Raw genomic sequence first — 25,142 nt, 5'->3', positions numbered from 1 at the left:
GCAGTGTTGCCAGCTGCTGCGATTTTATGATGAGTAATACAATACAGCTATTTTTCTTGAAGATCCACCTCCTGGATTCCAGTGATTTATTTTCATTTTATCTTTTCTTTTTTTTTTTTAGTTAAATGGCAATTCCAACCCTCCTGCTCATGGCCAAAGCTTCAAAACATGTCTCAAAAAGCACTCTTAAGAGTACAGCCAGCAATGGCAAGTAAGGGAGAACCCAGCAGTTGTTTTTTTGTTTGCTTGGGGTTGGGGTTGTTTTTTGATTTTTTTTCCCCTTCCTTTATTTCCATGATCTTTCTGGCTAGTCTTGTGATATTGTAACTCATGATTTTTTTTTATCTTTAGGATTGATTATGTTTCCGTCTTCACTTCCTTGTATTACCACACTAGACATAATCAGTATAATCAGAATAAAGCTCACATCATATTCCTTGACTCTCTCACTCCTGCAATTAATTCATCAGTATGTGTAAGGCAAATTTAATGAAGCTGGCAGTGTCTCCCTAAGTTGCACTAGGGTTGGAGATCATGTACTGGGGATAGTAGTCGAAACAGAAGTCATGTTGTGTTTAGTACAGTTCTTGGTAAAAATTGTTGTCTTTCTCTTGGATGAGAAGGTAATGCAGTTTGGATGCTCTTGGTAGCTGCTACTGTGCTTTCCAAACACAGATATGTGATGTCATGGAGCTATGCTCTTTGGGAGAACAAGGACAATCTGCTTCAAGGCTCCCTGGTAAAGGCAGTGTCCTCCTGGCAGATTTCCGTGATGTAGTGGAGTGACATCTTAAAATCTCTCCCATCAGGTGGAATTATCTCACAGCAGCTGAGTAGTTGAGTTCCCATCCCAATGTCTCCCTCAGCGTTTTTTGGGGGGGAGAGATGGGATCTGGCTGCTATTTTCTAAGTATACACTTGCCAGAGACACTGGGTGAGAGAACAGAAGTGCTGTGACAGGATTTTACAACATAGGAGTAAGAGAAATTGGCTGCTGTTTCTGAAATGCATCCTAAGACATAAAAAATTTTCCAGTGTAGATATTTCCAAAAAGACAGCATGTTGGTTTGGACTTTATTTAATGTTGTTAACTTGTGAGAATTCTGTAATTATATTAAAAATAAGAGAAAAATAAACTATGTTAGGCTTCAATAGAAGTTACATATCTACAGACAACAGATGCAAACAGCTTCAAGTCAAGTCAACAGGCCTTGGGTGAGGTGTCCTGTTTATGATGTCCCAAGAAATCATAAATAAAGATGTGAACCATAGAAGAGAAGCGATGTTCTGCAAGCCTGGCTCCACCAGAATCCATGGAGTGGACATTTGTAATGTGACTGCTTCCATAATGTCCAGCCCATCTGTTGATTTGCATGTTCCATACATTTTAACCATGGTAGCTGGTCTTTGCTGAACTGGTTGGTTGAAAGTTTCATAGCCAAGAAACCACAGTCTTTTATTTAGAGCCCTCTCCATGGACAAAGAAACAAGAAAAGCTAGAATAAGGCTTCCTGTAGTAGTCAAAATAAGAAAACTAACATTAGAGAGTGGATGGCAAATTCAAATTTTAGGAGACAAGCACACATTTTAAGATGGCTTCATTCATCTGTACAAATCCATGATTTCTCTGTTGACTTTTTCATTATATCCCCCTTTTTTTTTTCTCATGAAAAAATCAAAGGTTGCCGCTGTCCACAGTGTTCAAGTGACTCTGGTTGTCTTAACAGGAGAAAATCTTGAGGAGTTGGCTCATGTGGTATGAAGTATGCAGCAGGATAGTCAGTTATTTTTAGAGATGAGCGTTCAAGTGACTACGAGAAGAGGAGCAGTCTGCTGGTCCTGAACCACTCCTTGCTTATGAGTCCCTCAGCGAATGAGTGAATACACTTTCCTAGGGAAGAATCCTACCAATTTGTCATTCTCCAGGCAAGACTTTGTTGATTAAAGATAGGTGTGAGTGCACGTGACTTGGAAGAAGACCCATCTTTTCAGGATTTCTAAGTCCTCAGAGTCTAGTAGCAGACTGTGATCAAAGAGTGATGTCAAAGTTCCTATCTAACTCCAGATTTCCTCTCAGGCCATCTGCAGGATGTGGTTTCAGCATCAGATAGAAAAAGTCAAACTTGGCTTTAGTTTGGAACTAGATGGGTTATCAGAGTGGACAAGGCCAAGGAGTAATAACAAACAACACACCAACACCTGCTAGAATATTATGACAGTCTTAGGGAAAGTAAACTGCAGTCTCACTTTAAACCAAATGTTGGAGTATGGAATAAAATTTGTTCACCTGGGCAGTTTAGACAGTTCTTTGAACTGCCAGAGGCATGAATACAGAGTCACTGATCTGTCAGCCTCTGTTAGAAGAATTTCAGAGAGAAAATACAAGTGTAGTCAGTTCTGGAAGTCTCAAAACCCCATTAGCTTTTGACAGTAATTAAACGTGATCAGAAATTACCTGGTCCTAGCTGCCCAGACTTTTGCTATTGTTGCTAGTGATTAAACTAAGGCCTACCTTAGAAGGTTTGTGACCTTACAGGGAATTGCTGCTTTCCAGTTGGGGTTTGTTTTTTGAGGTTTGGTTTGGTTTGTTTTTTCTTTTAATCAAGTAGTTTGGTTTGGATATCCCTCCTTGGAAGAGGGCCAAACACATTTGTTTTCATCCATTTGTTCCAGTGGGTGAGCCTTGGCAGAACCTGGCACAGCCAGGAATGGCATAGGAACCAAACCCTTTCTCTCAACAAATACAATGTACTTGAAACACTTTTTACCTAAGGACCCACCTTCATGTGGCTTTTGGCTCCAGTGCTGTGGGCACTGGAGAGAATTGAGCCATGTTTATGGCAGAGGTATCCATCATGCCAGAGCTGCCATGTGAGCTCAGAGCTTAAAGCAGCATAGATGCAGTTGAAGTCTTTGCAGTTTGAGCAGCAGATGCCTTTTCCCCCATGCTCAGTTGGGAGATGCTTGGCACCCTGCTGCAGATTTCCTGTGTACATTTGGGTTAGTCACTTCACCTTTCCCTAGATATTTGTCTCTATTTTCATTCCAGGCTTTTAGAACCATGGATTTTTTTTTTTTTTTCTGGGTAGAGGGACAGTCCCTCACTATCAGGTTGTTTTGATCATTACTGCAACCTAGATAAGCTGTGACAGCTATTAGTTTCTCTTTCAGCATGTGGTAAGAGGCATCATCCAGAAGAGATGTACAATTTGCTATAATGGGGATTATGTTAACATGTATTTCATAGAACACTACATTCAAGACTTTCTGATTTCCTACCACACCGACTTCAATGAGGCTTTGTTCCTTCCTCTATATGGCTGTTGCAACACACAATTAAGAACAATAAATGTTTACCTGGGGCTTAAAATTCTGCTAGCCCATAATATACTGCCAGCATTCTCCACCCATGTAAGTGCTCCCAGGGTTGCAAATGGGGTGACACACTTCCCTTGGAAGAAAAAAGTAGCAATTTTTTTTTTAACAAAGTTTGATAGTAAATGTGACAGTGAGATAACAAGCATTGATGGCAACCTACACCTGGTTATTTACTGCATAGAGGACAAGGTGGGACTAAACCTGGTTATTTACTGCATAGAGGACAAGGTGGGACTAAACTGTCAGAGGCACCCTCATGTTGAGTCATGAGGTTCAGAAAGGACCCCTTCTCAGGGGGTTTGCGGATGTGGCTGGATCCAGACCTAGTTCCAGGCTGGGAACTTAGGTCTACAGGGTTATATATGTACAAGCAGTCCTTTATCTCACTTAGGTAAGATTTCAAAGTTTCAGCGTGCTTATTTCCCTTTTACTGAGTATTTGATGCTATAAGGATTCTCTCAACCTAAAGGAGCAACCTCAAGAGTCATCCCTGTTCAAGGCGAGATCCTGGCATGCAGCCCACTGCTGTGCAGGAGAGCTCAGCAGACCCTGGGCTGTTCCCTATTTATGGAGTAAGATGATTGACTTATAGTAGTATTTTCATGCCAGCTGTATTTTGGTTGGCGCATGCTCAACTGGCCCTCAACTGTTGAGTAAATTTTATGGCCCTCAGCTATTGTGTTGTTATCTGTCTTCCCAGAGTCCAGCTTTAAGCCAGGTGCAGCCCTCCCAGCCACCGTTAGCTCTTGCTTAAGCCAAGAGCAGGACTGCCACACCCAGTGAGCTCATCCTAACCATCTCCTCTGTGTAGCATCTTCTTCTGTACCATAAAACCATTGGAGGTTTTGCCACTGATTATAGCAGCTGTTAGATCAGAAACCTTAGGTCAGTACCAGAGCATGCTAGTGATGAGAAAGATGTGTGATTTGGATGAGAAGACTTTTCTCTCAGCCCCTCACAATGGTTCAGAAATCCACTGAAAATGTTAGCAAGAGGCCGTTTTATTTCCTCCTGGAAAAATCATGTATATTTATTTCCCGTAATAAAATAGTCTAATGGTAGTAAAGAGTAAAGTTCTAGAAGGAAAAAATTGATTTCTCAGCTAATTGAGTAGAGAGGGGGAAATTATAAATCCCTGGTTGCCTATTACAGGTTGACTAGCAACATTTGACCACAGAAAGCAATATGAACACAGTTTTAACATGCAGGTGGCTACAAGAGAAGGGCTGCACTATATGTAAGCCCAGTATCTCCTCAAAGTGGTTCACCCTACTTTTCCAATTACATTGCAAAGTGAGTCAGACTGAAACCGTTGTTGTCTGCTCCACTTTAGATAGTTGCATGTTCATTTTAGCTTTAGAAGGATATTTGTGTCAGCATTTTCTGTTCCTTGTAGTTACACTGTCTTTTCAAAATAGTTTTTGAGCTAAAAGTATGTTTCCTGAAGTTCAAACACTGGCACAAAATTATCTCTTTCCTTATTGCTGCCACACTGAAGCAGATGGTGAGTACTAAGACTCGGAACCAGTAAGCATGTAATGATTCGGTTTCTGGGTGCAAAAAAGTAGCTGATGGGTCAAAGCAAGCATGCACAAGACAGACTGCCATTGCAACTTAGTTAAAGTCCCCTGCACTTAGCCCGATTAGACTCCTGCAGTAGATCATATGAGCTGCACAGATGCCCTATTACCCTTCTAGCTCGAGTTTCACTCACAACTTCTGGCAGACCATCTACCTTAAGCTCAAAGTCTGTTCCAGCTCTGTGGTTTTTATGTGTGAACAGTAATCAGCTTAGGGATGACACCTAGGTTATGCCTTAGGTCAGTAAAGACAAAATTGCAAAATTCATCCTGATCCATGTTATCATTATAGCATCATTATGTCACACAGTGACATTGCATTCTCACTATGGAACCCGCAGTTACTGTGGGCACACAGACCACGACACAGTGTTGTACATGGGGGACAGATACACTGCCTGTGAGTAATGCAAATGGATGAGCGCAGAGGAGCTATTTCAGTGCAAACTGGTCTTGGGAAATGCATGATTCTGCAAATTACAAAGCAACTTTTGCTCTGTCTGAAGTCAATAGAAGTTCCTTTTGCTTTTCAAATTCACTTTGATTAACCTGGTCTTGACATCGTGGCACTTTCCTTGTTGTAAAGAAAATTGGTAGCTGTGAAAGATCAAAGATTTTCTAATTTAAGGTAGGAGGAAATGTTTGCTGCTGATGAAAACCTTATCTTCATAATAAGCAATAATGCAATCTGATCATCTACCATTATTGAGTTTCCGTTTTCTTTTTTTTTTCTTAAGCTGAATTTACATCACCTGTAGACAGAAATAAGGAAAGTGGACTGAAAATGTCAAACCTATGCAAATTTTGTGATATTAAAGTAACAACCTGCTCAAACCAACACCAGTGCAAGAGCAACTGCAACATCACTTCTATCTGTGAGAAGAGTAGTGAAGTCTGTGTTGCTATATGGTAAGTTATTTTTTCATACAGGTGGGGACAGGAGCACACCCTCATTCATCATTGCTTTGTACTTTCCTTGATTGCTCTGGTATTCAGAATGTCCCTGCTACCTCACCAGGCTTTGCCCTCCTGCTTCCAACTCATATCTCTGCACAGCACACTGAGAGTTGCTTGAGGTTAATAATTCTGATATGAAATGTTCTGGGGACTTTTTTTCTTCTAAAACAGTTCTGTTCCAGCTTAAGCTGTTATTGGAAAAGAGGCATGGTTTTGTGCAAGCCATTAAGCTGTATCCACCCACAGCACTCAAGAGTACAAACAGATTTGAAGCTCAAGAGAGGATTGGAATGAGAGTTGCTGAGCAAAGACAATTCTCTCTCAGGTTTCAAGGCAACTAGATTATGTAGCTTTATCACGAGAGGCTTATTGCCATGTACAGGTAGAAATACTTCCTCTTAATGGGAAAAAAACTTCTGTGTAGGTAGAGACTTTGATGTAGGCATGGTACTTTTTATATAGCCTATGTGTAGGTTCGAAGAAACCAAGAGTTTATAAAAATTAATTTAATAATACTTTTTGAATAATACTTTTGAAAAATACTTTTTTAGGATTTATTGGCTTTAAGCTTGTGTTCCAGTCTAAAAACCTAGGCTTCCCTTGCCCTTCCATATATGGGAATCCAGTCCTACCAAAGAAAGCCAGAAACGCTCTTAATGAGTCAATAACTGGGCTAAAGGAACAGAACTGAGTGTTTGCAGCATTGCTGTTGATTTAGAATAATTCGAACCACTTATAGAGGGACATAACTAATTCATGTGCTGAGGGATTAGTTGTGTCCATTGACTTGAAATGTTCAGCATAATTGGAAGTAGGCATTTCAGTTCAGGATCAGTCCAGGGTGCTTTTCCATATTTGTTCTGTGCTTCTTCAGGAAGTCATAGGTGTCTATTATTGCCATAAAAAGGAGCTGTTGTACAATTTAAGATACATTTTGGATTTTTCATGACCGTTTATCTAAAAGGCAAGTAAGTTGACAACTCTAAAGTGCTTTTTGCCTTCAAGTCTTTTGTCAATAAAATTAAATCTGTGGACCAGGTCCAGATTATCAGCTGTAAATATTTCCCTGACTGTGAGGCAACTCTAACTTTCATCAGTTTTTATGATTGGTATTTTGGTGGTTTTTTGATTGGTTTGGGTTTTTTTTATATATAACTCCTTCAGTGCACAAACTGTGCTGATTGTAGGCTTCAAAAGCAAAATTAAAAGACCAACTCACTAGAAATTCCTCAGATTTTCGGGAAATAATTCAGTTTTTATCGTAATTTCCCACAGATTTTTACTGTCTGCTCAGTGACCACAAAAACCAAAAGTATGTTCTGAGGTTCACAGCAGTTCATTGAGCATTAGCTTGAATAATTCTAAGTGAAATTTTCAGAGACACTCTTGTGAGCTTAGTGGTAATATGGTACAGGAATAGCTATGCCATTGTACAAATGTGAGGAGCCCAGACGGTGCCAAATTTACCCCATTCAGGAAAGACAGAGAAAAACATACAATGCTCTTTAAATGCCATTTATATTCTCAAAAGAGGCAAATTTTGGGCAGGTGCAGTCATGTCTGCTCCCTTTATAAAATATTTCTTTTTTGGTTTCAATTTTCTCCTTTTCATTTTTAGGAGACAGAATGATGAAAATATGACGTTAGAAACAATATGCCACGACCCCCAGGAAACACTGTATGGTCACTTTTTGGATGACTATAAATCAGAGCAGTGCTTGATGAGGGAAAAGAAGGACGATGGGGGATTGATGTTCATGTGTTCCTGCACAGGTGAAGAATGCAATGATATGCTTATTTTTACATCAGGTAGGTTTAATATTTTACCTTGCATTCCTACATTCCTTGCAAGTAATATTAACTGTGTTAATATTAACAATGTTATAATGATGTCCTTTGGAATTGCATTTTGTTGGGGAGAACTTCTAATGGCAGGTGCTCTTCAGTCTTTTTTGAATCTTGCAAAATCCCAACCTTTATTTTCTGTGTTCTGAGGGTACTTCTTCCTGAGGCTGCCCTCATTTTGAATTAAGTCTGATACTCAGCTGAAGATATTGCACTTAAAAGCTGATGGAAGATGCAAGCAAGATGTTTACAGTTGTTCTGTTGACACACCAAAATGCAACTCTTGCCAATTGCATTATAAAATTTAAACTAAAGGCAAATGCCATTTTTAAGGTCCTACCTCTTTTAAAAGGCTGTATTGCCATAGTGTGTTACCTGCATATAGAGATGTTGCTGGTAATCTGATAGGATGTGAATTTTAAGTCAGCTTCTCTGGTGTAACTGACCATCTGCACCTCTCCTGTGATGGGTGTGAAGAAACTAGGTTCCTTCTCTGGGGAATATGTTCCCTCACACCTACTATGGCACAAGGAAGTGTATGTGAGTTCAGTTAAACCAGGGCAATGTGAGTACAGACCAAACTACAAGTGCATAACATTCTTGGTTTGGAAAGACGGGTGTCTGCCAGGGAAAGCTGGAGCTTCCCTTGGAATGGAGAAGGTAAACCCCCTCCCTCCTAATTGTTATAGTTTTGCAATTAGGGGCTTTCAGGCAAAGATTTGAGAATAGGAATAACAGTTCTTTAGTAGGAATATTAAAAATACAAATGTAGTAGAACAAAAAAACAAGCAAACAAACAAACAAAAAATACTAGAAAAACTGAGAGTCAGAATATGACCTGACACCCTGTTGGTCAGGGTATTGGGAGCAGTCCAAATAAGTCCTCCTGGAGTGGCAGATGCGATTTTATTGGAGCAGAGATGATCCTGTAGAAGGGTCTAGTCTTCCTCTGGGAAATCCAGTGGAAACAGGCTGTCCTGCAGTTCTGAATTGCAGGTTTTATCCGGGTAGGAATACTTGGCTCCTCCCACTGGGTGGAGCATCTCCCAATGGGATGATGTAATTTTATCAGTCATGTGGTGAGCCTAAATGGCCCATTAACAGAAGCTATCCCCCAGAGGGAGGATGGGTTTGGAAGAGATAAGGAACATTGCTCCACCTGGTTTTAACAGCTGGCCAATTATCAGAAGGCGCCTGTCCTCTCCCCCCTGGAGTTGTGAGGAATGGGTTATACAAGACAGAAAGAAGAACACCTCCCCAACCGGTTTCAACAAATGGCAGATAGAATACACATTTTTAGTTACATATTGTAATCCAAGACAATAACCCATCCCTGTTCTACTTCATGAGCTCTAATAGAGGCCACTGCAGATACAGTGAAGGCAGTGCAGGTATGTGCAGTACTGGTGGACTTCATACTGCACACACAGGGTGTGCACACATTTCTTGTGCTTTATTTTGTCTTACCTGCTGTGATTCTTTCACTGAGACAAAGACAGGTTTCTCACAGGCAAGAGTGAGGTCTCTTATGGAGAAACTTGTGTACACACATTTCTAAAGGGGTGTGGCACATCGCACCCATCCTCATCACCCATAAGTTCCTCAGAAAAGGGTATAATTAAGTCTTTGTTAGCTGAGATAACAAAGGTTTGGGATGCTATTTCCACTCCTAGGAACCAAGGTGTGTGACTGCACTGAGGTGAACAACTATGTGAGCAATTGTAGCTCTCACTTCCTAGCCTCCAAGAAGGCCAACCAGTTTAGGTCACAAAACCATGCCAAATTAGCTAAGAGCAAGCTAGCAAGCCTTTGCTTCCCTTGGCCCAGGCTATCCATATCTGGTGCTACCCCTCATCCCTGTCTTCCTCCTCCCCTCCCCAAGCTCGATTTGAAACCAGACAACCTGACTGCTGATTCATGGTTGTGTGACCAATCCTTTCTTGGGTGATCTTTAAAGGATTTGGAGTGTATACAGGTGTTGATATGAGCACAGGTGCTAGACCCAGGACCTAATTCTAACAGATTGCCTTGGTTTTATTGAAGAGAATGTGTTCCCAGAGAAGAGATATTACTCTGTGTCAGCAGTCTAGTGTTTTTGTACAACATGAACCACACCCTTGTGGATTTTGGCTAAATTGATATGAGTTAGCCACATTATAGCTGTTTCTCCTGGAGCTATGTAGCTGAATGCAATCACTGATAAATGTGTGTTTTTCGTGTGTATGGTTATGAAAACCATTCTAGAAATTAGGCACCAAGTGCCTTCATTCCTATCAACTCTGCAGCTCAGTCACACTTCCAGATCAACCTAAAAGGAGTAGTAGAAATTTAAACCCAGTCTTTTTACCCAAATTCCTTTCAGTCTTCTGAGGGGAGCCTTTCCTTCTAGGTCACGTGCTGTAAGCACTTCAGGTGACTCATGAAAACCATGTGCTGCATTCATATAAGTGAATAACTACAAATAAAAGTTAAAATCATGTAAAACTTCACTTTGTAGCATTTCCAGTTCATTCACAAACATAGGCATTAACTCCAGTCAGGAGGGGGGAGAATTGAGGCTTTGTCATTCCTTTTTTATTGTTGTGGATTAGTGTTTCTTTTAAATGAAAACAGCCCCTTTGGGTTGCTTGCCTGGTTAGCCATGGCAGGAAGACAAACGATTTTTACAGTATCAGACATGCGGTTTCCTGTCTGTGTTTAACTTTGAGCAGAACATCACAGCCAGCTGGTCCATGGCTCCTCCAGACAACTAGATAATAGCCTGTAATAATTTTGCCTTTGGAATGACTGTCATCCAGATCTATTCTGTACATTGTTCTTGCAGGTTTTTTCCTCTACATTTCTCGTAAACCAGAACAAGAAATTTTTGCAGTGGTTTTGCACATTTTATAGTTTTAGAGAGCAAGACAAGAGCTACTCTAAAAAAGCCTGATCAAACAGTGGTTTTAATAATTTATTAGCAGAAACTGAGATAAGAAAGATTGCCTTTTTTCACCTGTTAATCACAGTGTTTCTTTTCAAGCTATTGCTATAAATAACTGGTGTTTTACCTCTTCTTCCTGCATGCATACTTAAGACAGACCAGATTTTGTTTGTTTCTGTTGTTTCTGAGGTAAGAAAGAAAATCCTGGGTAAGGCAACAAGTTCTAATTTCCACAAAATGTTAGTCACTAAATTCCAGTGATTCACAGCTGAGCTGTTATTGCTTATGGAAGAATTGGTTTATAGCACAATTGGCTTGCATGAGTCTTGACTGTGAAGGGCAAACTTCCTGACTCCGTTTTTAGACACAAGCATCTAAAGGTTTTGAGTATTGAAGGTGTTGTGACTCACTCAAGAGTGATTTTGGAAATGTTTGAAGTAATTACATCAAAAGCCTGTTTATTGTATAGATTTTCATTTAAATTGCCAATCTGCAAGATAAGCAAGACACAGTCAAACAATGTGCCTGACCATGCCTGTAGTTCTGCTGTGTCAGGGGCTTGACCCTGATTCAGATCCCTGGCATTCCAGGCCACAGGCAGCTGGAGGAAAATACTGAGTGCAGAATCACTCCAGATAATGTTCTGTAATTCTTGGAGAAATAACAAGCAGGAGACAGGTAACCATTGTAAATCTGACTACTCTGTGTTTATTTTTTTAATCCCACTCTTTTTTTGCCAAGCAAAATTGTGGGTGACTGGCAAGCAGCTTACACCCCTGTGGTGGAAAAATGCTTCTCACAGCAAATCTCAATGTCAGTGTGTTGTAATTATTATTTATTCAGAAGTCTAATGTCAGTGTTACCAGAAGGCAAAGCCAGGGAGCAAAACCGCTGGAAAAGATTAGCCAGAATCAAGGGTAAAAAGGCCTTGGGTGGCTAGAAGTTGACTGGGTGGCAGACAGAGGCCTGGTCCTTCTGTCGTGGAAAAAATGAGCGCAGGACTAGGCTTATGAGGGTTTCTTGCTCCCTGATGTCTGGTTGTGCCTGGCGGATCTTCTGCACCTTGCTTTACCTTCTTCTGCTTTGATCTGCTGTGGTGAATCAGGTCTATCTGTGGTTGTTTGCACAGTTCCAGTCCTCCCATGATGTTTGGGCAGCTTTGTTCCTCAGCTTTGCCTTCACCACATCTCCCAGCTATTAACCAGTGCGAGCATGACAGCTGGCTAACAAAGCTGGGTTTTATTAGCAATACCAAGTTCTTTGACTGAAGTCAAGCCTTGTTTACCCTAAGGGTCCAAGCAGGACTGTGCCCTTTCCAACCCCACATCTGACCCTTTCTCCATGGACAGAGATGACCAGGTATTCATTGTAGACAAGAAAATGGGATTCCTGCATGTTACTTAGTGCATGACCTACCTCCCTGCTGTGCCATGCAACTCCTTCCTCTTGTGCAGCTCATTTAGACACAGTCATTCAGCACTATGCAAACCAGCATTGGGGACAGCAAACAAGAAAACAAATCCTTTAAATACTGTTGTCAATATATATGGAGTTGTTATCCTGGGCATCCAATTCAAATCCAAGTAACAGTGCAGCGAACTCAAAAGTTGGAACCTGGATTTCAACACAGCTCTGTTTTGTTTATAGTTGTTTCATTCTAATAACTTACACGGTGTTAATTTTTTATCCTCACCTGACTTTTGCCATGCCATGCAGATCTTCACGCAGCTTGCACCCAATGTGTCTGTGGGATTGTTTAGGTAGACTGTGTTTAGTGCCCACCTACTGCAAGATAAAGTCATTATTTTGGGCATTCCCACCACACCCAAATATGGGAGAAACCTTTAGCAGCCACTCTGAACCATTCAGACAGTTGCCTTGAAATAGCAAAACCTCAGTGATAGGGATGACTGACAGGTCAGCAAGAGTTTATGAGAATACTGAAGCTAGTTGGGGGAAGTGTGTCGAGGGAGGGAGGGTATTGTGGTGCTAAAAAACTTCACACTGACCATGGTTTTACAGAGTTGGCTAATTGAAAGTGTAAGAGACGTGCCTATTTGATTAATCAATTGTGGTGAGTCATTTGCCTGAATGAGTTACAGCCTGTGGATTTGCAGTGCCTCAAGTGCTGTGATTGCTCACTGTGTAAAGTTGTTACCTGGGAGAGCTGGTGAACCTGAACCACCACAAGCATGCCTGTGCCCAGACTGCAGGAGATGTGGATAATGTTTCAAAGTGTCCTTGACTTTGTATCTCTCATTTGTCTCTAACCTGTTGTCCCTGTATTTTCCTTTCTTTCTCTCCTCTTCCTCTCCTTACTAGAGTCAAAGTGTTAGTGGTTTTACTTGACTACATAGGAGGATCTCAGACTTAAGAACAGACTTAAGATCTGTGCACAAACAGTCACCACTCCATAAATACTTATGTGATGAGTTGTCCGGTGCTCAAGGAACATCAGAAGGGAGATGATTACAGCTGGACTGCTTCCAAGTGAATTTTAACAAAGGCTTTCATTAATCTCTTTTTCTGTTATCCAACTAACATGTTCAGAAGGTAACTGTCTTCCAGCTGCCCCATAAAAGAGGTCAGTAACATTACATAACATTGCACGGAGCCTCTTGCTGCTTGTATATTGGCTTTGTTCTCTATGTTTCCTCTTAGGTATTTGCAGGCACCAGGGTCCCACCCAGTGCCTGCAGCTGTGTGTAACCAAAGGAGAGGCTGTCTAATGCTGAACATCTGATTCATTTAATAGAATGAAAAGAGGCTAAAGAAGCCAAAATTTTGTTTTGCTCTGTAGTATTTATATTGTTTGCTTCTTAGGAAAATAACCATGCTCAGTTACAGATTTGTGTAAAAACAAACTAGGCAGTGCTCTTCCAGTCTGGTTGGCATATTTGTTACAATTTGCATCACTTGAGAGCTTAATAAGTATGGGAATGTGGCCAACCTTTTATCAGGTTGTCATGGAAGAGACTTTAATAATTACAGACAGAAACAAACTGTAACTAACACTGGCAACATAATATTTTGGGAAAGGTTGGAGGGGTGAAACTCAGGCTGAGAATAAAAATAGTGGTTAATGTGTGGCATCTGTTGAAACATATTGAAACTGGAGAGATTGATTTGTTCCAGAAATCCACCAGCAAACAGCAGCAGACACCCAAGCTCTATAACTGAGCCATGTATCACAGGAACTCAGTCACATCATGTAAAGTTAAAATATGTTGGCTTTTATATTGCTGAGTAGGAAAGCTTGGCTACAAAAGTCAAAGTGTGCAAGAGATGCCATGTACACACAGTGAAGGGACCTATTAGAATGGGAGAGATAAGAAGGGAATGCATTAGGGGGGTGGAAGATTTTAAGCAAATGGGTGATGTGCCAGCAAACCAAGGATTTACACTTTCTAGCCAGCAGTGAGGGAATAAAAGCAGCAACAAACTATTTGTTCTGTCTTAGAGCTTAAGAGTTTCTTAAACCTCCTGGGTACAGAATAGCATACTTGGCAATCAGTTGAAAAATGAAATTCTGCTTACAATAGATGAAATATCCATTAGATCATTGCTGCCCAGCCTTTTTGCTGAAGTAAGCCACCCAGAGGCAATCAAATTGCCTGCTTCCCACCCCTGTGACTAAGATACAGACATTCTCATCAGGTGACAGATGCATGTGCATGCCTCTTCCAACATGTAATTCATGTAACTGGGTCATGTAACTGGGGATTTTCCCTGGGCATTACAAAGAAGTCTTGAGTCCTGCTCCTCTAAGTGGTCATGTGCCAAGGCCAAAGCTGCAGGCCCATAGGGGAGAGCAGCAGTGGGTGTGCCATCTTCAAAATAGCTCATACTTACTACCTTTCAGGAAAAGAGATAAGTGGTGGCACAGGACAGTGACATGCATTAAGTGCTCTGGGAGCACTTAATCCGGCACTGGGTCTGGTTTGCCAGCCATTTGTTGACTGCAGAGCAACATTTAGGCAGCCAAATACCCAAAAGAACAGGTGAATGAGTTCCCATACCTTTAAGTAAACCCTTAGGGCACGAAGTGCTGGAACCTGCACCTGGGTCACAGCAACCCCCTGCAATGCTGCAGGCTGAAGGAAGAGTGCTGGCAGGAAAGCTGAGGAGGAAAAGGACCTGAGGGTGTTGGTCAACGGTGGCTGAACATGAGCTAGCCGTGAGAGCAATATGGCCAAGAGGGCCAATGACAACCTGGCCTGTTTCAGAAAGAGTGGAGCCAGCACAGCCAGTGCAGTGGTTATCCCCTGAACTCAGCACCAGTGACGACACATCAAATCCTGTGGGCCCCTGCAAGAAGAAGGACACTGTGGTGCTGGAGTGTGTCCAGAGAAGGGCAGCAAAGCTGGGAAAGGATCTGGAGCAAAAGTCCTGTAAAGAGTGTCTAAGAAAGTTGGGATTGTCCAGCGAAGAGAAAAGGAGTTTAAGGGGAGACTTTTTTTTTTTCTACTACTAACTGAAAGGAGGTTGTGGCAAGATTGGGGTCAACATCTTGCCCCAAGTAAGATGCAATGGAACAAGAAGAAATGGCCTCAAGTTGTACAGGGGAGGTTTAGATTGGATTGCTGGGAAAATTTCTTCACCAAAGGGGTTGTTAAGCACTGGAACATGTTCCCCAAGGAAGTGGTTGAATGACCATCCCTGGAGGTATTTAAAAGACCTGTAGATACGGCACTTAGACATGGTTTAGTGGTGGACTTGGCAGTGCTGGGTTGACAGCTGGACTTGATGATCTTAGAAATCTTTTCCAACCTAAACAATTCCATGATTCTATAGCTGGTGAGGCAGATCTGCCAACTACCGGAGGTAGTGCCTCTCCAGGAGAGAGATATTGGATACCCTGGTAATATCCTTTTCAGACTAAAAGATGAAGACATACAGCTCAAGCACAACTTATTGGCCTTGACAGACTTGGTTTACCTAGTCCAAAGGAAGTTCCTGTCAAATACAGGAACTTGTTGAAGGAATTCAACCTTCAGGAAAGTCTGCAAGAAATGCCAGGGATTATTTTCCATTGGATAATAAGATAGAGCCTACTCTGGCTTTAAAATCTAGCCGGTTCAGCATAGAGCTGAGGGAGGGGTGGAAAAAAAAACCTATTAAACTGAAAAAAAAAATCATCTCCAGCGAGTATGAAAAATTAAAATGGTTCCAAGAAGCTATCGTGATAAAAAAAATGCAGATTAATTTGAGGTGCACCATTTGAATTTGATTATTACCAAGCATTTTGTGTCAGTATCAACCATTTTCCTAAAGAAACATCCTCCACCCTGAGTAAAAAAGCTCCCCACCCCCCATCTGCAAACCCCTCCCCCCAAAAAGGCCTGTAAAACTCAGAGAAATTTTTAAAAGTTGGATCAGTTTTCAGACCACTTTTGTCCTCAAGATAGGGGTTTCAGGGAAAAGTATAGGAGTGTCAGAAGCAGAGTTTCTGTTTTGAAAATCAGTATTTCCCACTGAAAAATGTTTTGCTGAAGATTTCCAAACCATTTCAGTTCTAAAAAAGGCAAAATCAGGAAGGTACATGAGACACTGAGTTACAGAATTTCATTTCCACTTTTGTATTCTTCAGTAGAGATAAACTAAATTACTCCAAACAGCTGCTGAGAGTAAATTTCATTTCACTGAAGTTGAAGCGTTTTATGGAGCTAGTTCTCATCCAGAAAGTACTACAGAGATGGGCAGGCTTTTTTTTTTTTTTTTTTTTTTTTTTTTTGCCTAGTACCTTGCTCGGAAATCACTACACATGCAAGATTCAAACTCCCATTTTGTGGAAAGCTCTCCCTTGATTCAAACAGAGCAGGTCTTGAACTTGAAGCTCCTGTACCCCACTCATACCAGTCCATTCACTGCTGGGGATTCAGCACTCACATGCATCTCTTGCCAAATTGCAACATTTGAACAGAAATTCTGTTCAAGCAAAAGCATTCAGAAAGTGTTGGTTTTCATTCCAGTGAGGAATTAAAATCAAACTTTGAAACCTCAGAATTTCTACAAAATGGATTTTTCCTCCAGTCAGCTCAAAGGGCTGCTTTGTGTCTTGGGATCTTGCAAAATAACCGGATCACAGTTCTGTGTCTGGGACCACATCTTGTGACTTGGTGTTTCTGGGAATTTTTAAGACACTGCACAAGCTTGCAATACATCAGTGTCGATATATTTAACTTGAGTTCTGCCTATATCAAATATACTCTTTCTCTGCTGTGTGGCTTTGACTAGCAGTTGAATAGGCAGCAGCTTTAGAGCTCACAGGAGCAGCAGACAGCAAGGAAGTAGTTCTGTCAGTACTGGCTGGGCATTCTGCTGCTCTGCCATTCAAGGGTGTGTCCTCATTTCATTGCCATTGTTTTACTTATTCCTTACAAAGTTCAGTGACACTAAAGTTGTATCAAAGGCATGAAAACCGACCTAAAGAATCTGCAAGCTCTTGTGCTTTGAAGCTCTCTGGCTGAACAGGGGCTGTACTATAGTGTTTCCATTTTCCTTGGCACCTGAGCACTATTCCCTCAAGGCATAAGGTAGTGTTAAGGGTTATGCAGATGGTTTGTTCTTAGTTTAAACCGCATACAGGAAACTTTCTTTTAGCTCAACTTCTCTATTGTTATGCTATATTAATAGGCTCTTTTGAAGCTTAAGAAAGGACTGATCCACCCAAATAATAGTTCTGGGTGGGGAAAGTTATTTAGGAGCACGTTTGCAAAACATGAAACGCTGTTTCATTTAACCATTTCCTTGCCCGCCTGTGCAGCCAGGTTTTGCTCATACCAGTGCTCAGAAAGAGGAAGCTGGACTCCCATTTTTTAAATTATGAGGTTTCAGTCATAGGTATTTATTTATAAGTGAACATATTTATTCTTAGATTCCTGTAGTCAAGCCATAAAATGTTGGCTAGCCACTATGCAAACATACAGCTATGCTCTGAATTTTGATCCTGTCCTGATTTTGCACACAGATTTTGCAGGGAAGTATCCCATCCTTAGTTTGTGCTGGAATGGCTGATTTGATTCTGCCCATGCCATCAGGGAAAATCAAAGGAAGTTCCAGAATGTCTTGCTCGGGACACACCTCAGTGCCACTAGCTCTTTGCTCTTGCTATCCCCTTTCATTCTCCTGTCAGGCAGCTTGGTCCCCTCCTAAGCTTAGAGCTCAGCCTTGTCAGTCCTGACACAGTTCTCACTGATACGTGCTCATTCTTGCACTTCCCAAACGCTGAGTGGGATTTACCTAGTGTCTTAAATAGTGAAAATTAGCACAGCCTTTGTTCCTGCTGCTTTAGGTGCGGTTGTGCAGCTGTGTACTTTTCACCCCCTGCTTCTCTGCTTCCTCCAAGCGACTGTGCCAATGCAGATGTGTCACTTTGCAGCAGGGCTGCAGGATGACACAGTGCTCAGGGGAAGCGGCCAAACTGCTCAGCTTCTGCTTTGATTAAAATTTTTTCACATTCTTTTTCAAGTAACATTTGCAACATCAACAGTTTTTCCCTTCTACCCAGAAATCCCCCTGCACCACAAGCAGAGCTTTCTCTTGTGCAAAAAGAGGAAGGGCTGAAGGAGCTGTGAACTCTGCTGGAGAGTTCTCAGCAGCAGAGCAAAATAATACAGCCTGCTCTAGGACATTGTAGGAATGATTGGAGATCCTCAGACAGGTAGCCATAGCAATAAAGGAGCAGGGACTTTGGGTGAGATTCTCCTCAGTTAGAGCTGAACATACACCCAGCTACCTCCAACTGCTTGGACTCGGGGCGGGGGGGAGGAATTTGAAAGACAACTAATACATCTTAGGGCTTTTGTCACTCATTTTGAATGATATTTGTATTTCAAATATCTGATCTACATACTGCAGCTCTTTGGCAAAGAAAAAGGACTTAAAGGCCCTAAAGAAACATCTTCATCGTTGTGAAAGAGTGTACCCTGTGATATAGATTACATATTACTCACTTCCAAGAGCAGAGTCGAGACTTAAGCATGCTTTTCTATGGTCAAGAAAAACAAAAACAAACCAAAACCAGCAAAACAGAACCCCAAATGTTCAATAAAATTACTTTCTCTGTTTGATACAGATCATAGTTGTGTCATGTAGTTGTGACCTGCTTGCAGCCGAAACTCCAAAACAGCCATCCCACAATGCAGTCAATTCTCCTCCACCAGGGTGTTTCCCAAGTTCTTAATAAAGCAGATTTTCTAGAAACAAAGAATGCACAAGGGAATAAGCAATGCAAATCTATTTACTGACAGTGACATTTGACTTTCTAAATATATTCCTCCCATAAGGGCCATAAAAACACAGTGGTTTTTTTCTCGGCTTCTTTTTTTCTCCTTCTTCTTCTCCTCTGAAAAACAGAAGAGTTGCCTTTAATTTGTGATGAACTTTTAGGTATTGGTTTCATTTAAAATTCAATATTTTTAAAATTTACTAACATTTTATTGTCAAGAGAAATCACTGGAGAATAAGGATTTGTGGTTTGCATAGGTCTGGGAGGAGGGATTGCCTTAAAAATTCTTTTGCATAAATGAAGGAAATACATTCTTTGTAGGTATTGCTAGTGCACGTCACTAACCTGTGCAAGGCTGGGAATGACAGTGCTAGGAAGGCACTTCCTCTTCCTTGAAACCCTATGAGAGAGGCTAGGATTTAATTACTCACATCTGGTTGATGAACCTTTCAAACAGAGGAAGCACATCCTGGTTCAGGATTCAAGCCTTTTTCTAAATAAAAAGACTATACTTTTCAGATTCCCTATCACCTGCCATTGAATAGCTGCTGGCTCCCGCTGCTTACCAGCTGGGTTTACAATGGAAAAGTGATTACAAGTGAAATTGGAGGGTCAGAGGTACTGCTTGTTCTAACTGTGAACTTTTTACCCTATCCCTTTTAGCATTGCTCACCCTTGTTTTGAAAGGCACAGAGTAGGGGAAACAGAGGCTTGTGGCTAATGTTGATAGTGACAGCTGCCCTTCAGAGCTTATTAAACTTTTCCTGTTCATATTGACTTATTTGGCCTGAGGCACAGAGCCTGAGTCAATGATATGGCTGTAAGCATCCGCCAGAGCATCATGCTGCCACCACAAGTCACTTGCTTAACTGTAGTTGCAGCTCCATTTGTTTTATGCTATTCAGGTTAGGCTCCCAGGGCTTCTTCCAAACAATCCCCTCCTTCATACAAAGATAATACATTTTGTCTGACTCAAAGGAAGAAAGAGACTGAGAGTAAATTTCCATGTGTTCAATCAAATCAGGTTCAGATATAAACTCTGCTCCCCTTTAATCTCTTCCTGGAGCTAAACATTTCCCTTTTAAACTGGTTATCTTCCCTAAGAGATACTGAACTAGAACATAGTTTTTAGAGGGGACAGGGCAGCTCTCACCTCGAGGATAACAGTCTGTACTCTTCCCAGAACACATCCCTATTCTAGGATAGGTGCCTGTTGTTCTTTTATTCCCTATATGTTCCACTTAGGAATTTGTTGGCCTGTGCACTGCACCAGGTATGGAGTTCGGAGTGAACATCTTTACTGCAGAAAAGCAGTGTACAGCCAGCAAGGAACTCACAGAGGAAGTTTTCTGATACATAAATCCATGCAGAAGTCCCTGGAGTGTGGTGGTCATGGTGACCGTTCTGAGCCTGCATCCATGCTTCCATGCAGGTGTTTGAATTTGTTCTAGCAATGCTCACATACATCAAAGCATGAGAATGAGTTCTGTTTTTCTGGTCTGTAAGCAAGCATACATATTGTGCCTAAATATTTTCGTACAGTGTGTGAACTGACTTCCTGAAGATGGCTTTGCAGGAACCCTGCTAAAATATACTGCATCTGGAGTAGTAACTGAGGAGGTGGGAATTCATGGGCTTCATTGTTTATTTATAGAAAAATTAATGTGTTCTAGTAATTAGTGGTTAAAGGATCAGTTGTGTCAAGAATATATTGACAGAGTAAATATGGGAGACTTTGGCTATTGTATTCAGGAAAGTGAAGGTTTCATCCATTATGTATTAAAAGCCTAAGAGAAGAACAAAGCTACTAAATTATATTCGGTTCTTACTCATTCAGTTGTGGCTTTTTATAAAATAAGCAGACAGGGAAGTTCTGGTAAGCAGAGGCCTACATACAAAACAACATCTTGAAGCAAGAAAGCAGTGACAATTTTTATTATTTGCTGTTAGTAGAGAAGATAATTTATTGCATTCTGGATAAAAATGATAATTATTGACAGTCTTCTGTACATATCAAACTAATAACTTACATGCATGCCTTCCTTCTGTCTTTTACAGATGACCCTCATAAGCCAGAGGAGAAAGATGAAATTTCCAAAGTCACAATCATAAGTCTTGTCCCGTTACTGGTGATTTCTGTTGCTGTGATTGTTATCTTTTATGCCTACCGGACTCATAAAAAGAGGAAACTCAACAAGGCATGGGAGAAGAATGTTAAGCCCAAGAAGCACAAAGACTGCAGTGATGTCTGTGCCATTATGTTAGACGATGACCGCTCAGACATCAGCTCCACCTGTGCCAACAACATCAACCACAACACAGAACTGCTGCCCATTGAGTTGGACGTTGTTGTTGGCAAAGGAAGGTTTGCTGAAGTGTATAAAGCCAAATTGAAGCAAAACACATCAGAACAGTATGAAACTGTGGCAGTTAAGATTTTCTCCTATGAAGAATATGCTTCCTGGAAAACTGAGAAAGACATTTTTTCGGATGTAAACCTCAAGCACGAGAACATCCTCCAGTTCTTGACAGCAGAGGAGCGTAAGACAGATCTTGGCAAACAGTATTGGTTGATCACTGCCTTCCATGCCAAAGGAAACTTGCAGGAGTATCTCACACGGCACATTATCAGCTGGGAGGACCTCTGGAAACTTGGCGGGTCCTTGGCCCGAGGGATTGCCCATCTGCACAGTGATCACACACCTTGTGGTCGTCCCAAAACACCCATCGTACACAGAGACCTAAAGAGTTCCAACATCCTGGTGAAAAATGATTTAACCTGCTGTCTCTGTGACTTTGGGTTATCACTGAGGCTGGACCCTTCCCTGTCTGTGGATGACTTGGCTAACAGTGGGCAGGTAAGTTAGAAGATTGAAGGGGGGGGGGGGGGGGGGGGGAAGGTAATGTCAGTTCCTAGGTTGAAAAGATGAAAAAACCTTAAGCTTCTATGGCAGCTTTGATTTAAAATCATTAAAAATGTATGTGAATGTGTTTATAAACAAAGAGGCTCTAAACATTAAAGCAACAATGAGAGAAGTGCAATGTAGGTTTTTGCTATGATTGGAGATCTGCATGTCTGTGTGATGCAACCATCCTCTCACTTATACTAAGCACGTATGAGCTTGTTAGCAACGTTTTGTGGTGTTGTTGCAATGCACACACACACACACACACACACAAATACAATAAGGGTCTGCTTCACGTTGTGAGGTCTTGACTCAGTTTTCATGCCTGATGGCATTACCCTTCTGTGTGACTCAACCCAATCTTCGTCTACCCTAGCATATTTTGTGTACTCAGAAGCTGTAATCACATAACTACTGATAGATAATAATTTTAAAATTCCAAACAAGATGCCTCTTTAATGGATGGTACATTCTCCACACGCAAGAAAACACAAGGATGTAAAATAAAAATAATTGCCCTGTTGTGTTTTTTCAACTAAGGAGCATGGCTAATACTCATCTACTTGACAGGGATGTCAGAGAGATGTTTATGAATGCATTGAAGACTACATACATCACTAAATATTGTCTCTTTTAATGAAAATTCACATAGTATAAATTCAGACCATTGTTAACTTAATTCCTAATAGTTCAATTATACCTATATTTATATGTGTATTTTTATATTTATATTTTTATACATAGGTCACTCAAAGCCTGTCCATTTAAACTGACTTTTACCTCACGTGGAAGTAATATTTTAGCTTAGAACATTTTCAGGGACAGATCTTCAGTCTGTAGTGCTCTGTTGAGTTCACAGGAGCTTTACTGTTTATCACATGAAGTTATGCCTTTGAAAGTCTCTTTATTGAAAAGCAACTGTCCTGATCTCATTTTTAGAAAATCTATTAATCAGAGCCAGAAGTGAATGTTAATCAGTGGAGCTATATTTAAAATACTACAAACACCACTCCATTACATATAATTTCTCTCCAGCATGCCAAATCTTTTTAGAGTTCAATGAAGTCATACCAGATTGTCAGTCATAAGACTGTCCCTTTTGAAGCAAGACAAAGACTCTGAAATTCATCACACACAGACACTTTGCTTAAAGCAGACTGTTGTTGCATGCTGATTTCTCTGGCATTGCTCAGAGTCACTTGGAAGTAGGAGGATAGTGTTGATACTGCCACTTCCGCAGTCCCCACCAACACTGATTACAAAGTACAGGGCTCCCCAGAACCAGGTTATGGCTTTGGAGTTGGTGTCCTTGGGCACTGGTGTTGAGGCCGACTGTTTTATTTTGTTTAACTTCAGTGAATCTGTTTGGGGGTGACCCAGCTGGTGTCATTCTTCTGTGTCAAGGAGTATGAGTCAATTGATTTGACTCCACTTCAACCTCGGCCTTGTTCTTTTTGGGCACACAAGAGCAACCCACTTTAATTCCCCAACATGTCAGCTTCAGTGTTGTAGCTTTTATTAAAGAAGTCTTGTACCAATATTTGCCTCATGCATGATTTCTAAAATTTACCCTTTGACTCAAACCCTTGCCACCAGGAGATTCAATTCTATAACATGTATAATAGAGCTGACACAATTTTTAATTCAAGAAAACCTCAGGATTTCAATGAAATAAATAAGAATGTAAGTATTTAACTGTTTTTCTGGTCATCCTTAAACACTGATATTGAAGGCAAGTTTTTGGGATTACAAAACCATCTTCTTTCCAATCTACCCAACTACCTTCCATACAATAGCAGGCTGGAAACCACCTTTTTCCCCCATTAGAACCTTTTCCGTCTTTTGAGCTTGGTCATCCATGATGGTTAGTATTTGCAGACATTAATGTGACCATATAAATCAGGACCTTCCCTCTGTGTTCAAAGGACTGGTAGGTGCCTGCAAGGCCAGCAGTTCTGTACCTCAGCAGTATCAGCATCCTTGTAATAGATGGTTTCCCGTATCAGATAAAGAGAAATATCTACTGCCTCTCTGACTCATACAGCTCAGGGCATGAAACATCTCTCAACAGCTTGAAAGAAATATAAGATTTCCAGTAAAAAAAAGATTCAAATGTCACAAAAAATGATAATGCAGTGAAGGAAGAGAGATGGTTCCTCACTAGAAGTTTTGGAAAATCAAGAACTGAAAGCAGACTAGTATTTGCAAAGAAGAAGCATATCCAGACCTTAGAGGGGCAACCAGCTCGGAATTGTCAGAGTTTAGGTACCTAAAAATGCCTTTGAGACTCAGGAGTCACTTGTTTTCCAGATACAGGAAAAGTGTCTTTGACCAAAAGACCTAATAATCTAAATACAGATAAAAGGACATAAACAGAATGTGAGGGATCTGTGTTTGGGCATCATTAACTCTTGTTAAAATCAACAAGGTTTGGGGGGGTGGTGGACCATGTACATAGGTAACCTTCTTAAGCTTTGGATAGGATCTGCCTGGGGAAGAAATCATGTGCTAGGGAGTTAATGGTGGGTAGGAACAATCTCTGCTTCAGTGTTTCCATATATACATTTTATGTAGGGAAGGGAGTTGGTGCTCACTTCGGTGGTGCTGAGACGTGGCTGTCCGAAGTACTTCTTCAGTGTATAGCTGCTACTCACATGCTTGGCCTTTAATTCATCACTGTCAGTGTAGCAGGGAACTTAACTTTGAGACTGCTCACACTGAATTTTTTTCCTGTCCTCTGTTTATAAAGGCTTTGATCCTACAACCATTTGGATATTTTTGACACAGAGATTTTTCTGCTGCTGCAAGGTCCTATGACGAAACTATGTTCTTGATCTTTCTGTCTTCTTATAATACTTTCCACTTTTTGTGGAACATCTTCCCATTTGCCTTGGGCCTGAGGTGATAAGACACGTTTACAGAAGCTTATAAAATGGGTGTCACAGGGCTCTCTCAAGACTGTACATTTGCAGTTGCAGACCCAGTAACTGAAATGATCTTTCGCAGCACTGCTTGCCTCTGGGCTCTGGAGTGATTGCTGTAGTGTAAACAGCTCGTTTAAATCATGTGTCCTACTGCATCACCCACTTGTGTTTGTTCCTCTCTGCCATTAACCAGCCTCCAACTTGAAGCTGTCTTTGCCTGATGGAAGATTTCTGTTTGCAGTTTTTCAAGGGGGATACATTGTTTATACCCTGTGAAGAGTTTGTCATTTGAGAGCAACTGTTGATTGATCCAAGAATTCTTCCTTAAATACTTTCTTGTGATAAAAACAGACTATTAAACTTCGCCTTATGTAATGCAAAATCATAATCTAGATCTCA

The 25,142-nt window shown here is 41.0% G+C and overlaps 1 protein-coding gene across 2 annotated transcripts in view; it reads left to right on the top strand.

Annotated features, from left to right (window-relative positions):
- The window catches only part of TGFBR2 (transforming growth factor beta receptor 2), a 61,457-nt gene that overhangs the window by 21,826 nt on the left and 14,489 nt on the right, over positions 1-25,142 (top strand). The window contains exons 2-5 of one of the 2 annotated variants that reach the window (XM_066194080.1): positions 122-211; positions 5,696-5,867; positions 7,534-7,724; positions 20,972-21,771. In XM_066194080.1, coding sequence (XP_066050177.1) covers positions 122-211; positions 5,696-5,867; positions 7,534-7,724; positions 20,972-21,771 — 1,253 coding nt within the window. The remainder of the gene's footprint in view (positions 1-121; positions 212-5,695; positions 5,868-7,533; positions 7,725-20,971; positions 21,772-25,142) is intronic. The other variant, XM_066194089.1, reaches the window with a different exon arrangement.

This window comes from Chamaea fasciata, unplaced genomic scaffold, assembly GCF_029207755.1.
Source record: "Chamaea fasciata isolate MVZ Bird 193981 ecotype frontalis unplaced genomic scaffold, bChaFas1.0.hap1 SCAF_1, whole genome shotgun sequence".
In the NCBI taxonomy this organism is placed as follows: domain Eukaryota; kingdom Metazoa; phylum Chordata; class Aves; order Passeriformes; family Sylviidae; genus Chamaea; species Chamaea fasciata.
Note: the sequence above shows the minus strand (reverse complement) of the source record. Positions and strands in the feature narration are given on the sequence as shown.